We start from the raw sequence: 1,423 nt of genomic DNA, 5'->3' as shown, positions 1-1,423 counted from the left end.
ATTAAGCATAACAAAGATCCTGGGAGCCAGGCTGTGAGGCAGGGTTTTGGCGTGTAGCCCAGGTTATCCTAGAATTCACTCTGCAGCACATGTCTGATGTGCTGAACTGCACAGCAGGCCTTCGAGAGGCACAGGGTGACTGCCGAAGGATGCCAGCCGTCTACCCAGCCGCTGGCCTCCCCTTGCCTTGGGCACGAGCAGCTTCTCTCTCAATGTCTACTCTTCCTAAGGGGCTCCCAAGAAGAAAACGACACCTCTTAAACAGTTCACATTTATTATTGTAACAATAAAAAAATCTTTTAAAGACTATCAGTATTGTATTACCAAGAGTGAGGTAATAGGTTTACAAAACATTTACAGAATTTGATATGCAAATAATGGACTCAGGAAGGAGAGTGAATTAAGACACTAGAAACAGGGCGAGCCCAGAGAGTGGAGGGGAGCAGCATTTTAGGAGGTGCTGGGCACTGGGAGAAGCAGCTCTGCGAGCCACACAGTCATCTCACAGCCAGCCTCCTCTCACAAGGCAGCCAGTGCCCTGCGGCCCTGGGAAGCTGAGGGCCTGTGAGTGTGGGGTTGTGTGCTTTGAGCTCTCAAAGTTGCTCTTGGCTCTGAGGGGCTCAACAGTGCCACTTCTGAATGGACTTAAGGGGAACAGCTCTTCAGTCTGGGACATGGCTGCGACTCAGATAGGTCTACACACATCTCTGGGACATGGCTGCGACTCAGACAGGTCTACACACATCTCTGGGACATGGCTGCGACTCAGACAGGTCTACACACCTCTGGGCATGTGGGCCGTCGAGTGAAGCACTTTCTTGGAGGCTGTCAGCAAAATCGCCATCTGGGACATGGAGAAAGGGAGAGGGAAAGGGAGAGAGAAGAGAAAGAGCGGGGGCATCTTCAGGTCCTTTCAGTTGGAGCTGGGAAGCCCTGACTGGAAGCAGCGTGGACGCGGTAGCTACAGCCCTGCTGTGCTGTGTACAAGCGCTCCCATGCAGAAGAAATGCATGGCAATGAGGCCAGAAAAGCCAGCAACCAGATGCTCAAGCATGGCTCAGGGTGCTAGGAGCCAGGGGGCTCATCGACCAAGCCAGGCTGCCATGTCGTCTCTCCTCATGCTTGCTGACATGCCACAGCCTCTACATAGCTCTCAAACCACACAGCCAGCCACCCTGTGCCTCAGAGCAGCATTTTTACAGGAGTCCACTCCTGTCATACACACTCATGGCCATACGGATTTGCCACACATCTTTAGACACTCATACCACACACACACACAAACAGATCCTGGGGTTCTTCTCTGGAGATCAGCCACCTGCAACTTCTAGACAGCTCGCTAAGAAGCATGCTTTCCCCAGAAAAGCTGTAAACCGAGGCTCGGCAGGCTTTGGGAAGTCAGGATCAGGAAAAAAAAGAAAAA

General features: G+C 52.1%; 1 protein-coding gene across 1 annotated transcript in view; it reads right to left on the bottom strand.

The window, feature by feature from the left end:
- Window positions 1-255: 255 nt before the first annotated feature.
- Window positions 256-1,423, bottom strand: part of Sec14l1 (SEC14 like lipid binding 1) — a 47,126-nt gene continuing 45,958 nt past the window's right edge. Inside the window, exon 17 of the mRNA XM_031351208.1 lies at window positions 256-844. Coding sequence (XP_031207068.1) covers window positions 829-844 — 16 coding nt within the window. The 3' untranslated portion in view covers window positions 256-828. The remainder of the gene's footprint in view (window positions 845-1,423) is intronic.

This window comes from Mastomys coucha, unplaced genomic scaffold, assembly GCF_008632895.1.
Source record: "Mastomys coucha isolate ucsf_1 unplaced genomic scaffold, UCSF_Mcou_1 pScaffold5, whole genome shotgun sequence".
In the NCBI taxonomy this organism is placed as follows: domain Eukaryota; kingdom Metazoa; phylum Chordata; class Mammalia; order Rodentia; family Muridae; genus Mastomys; species Mastomys coucha.
Note: the sequence above shows the minus strand (reverse complement) of the source record. Positions and strands in the feature narration are given on the sequence as shown.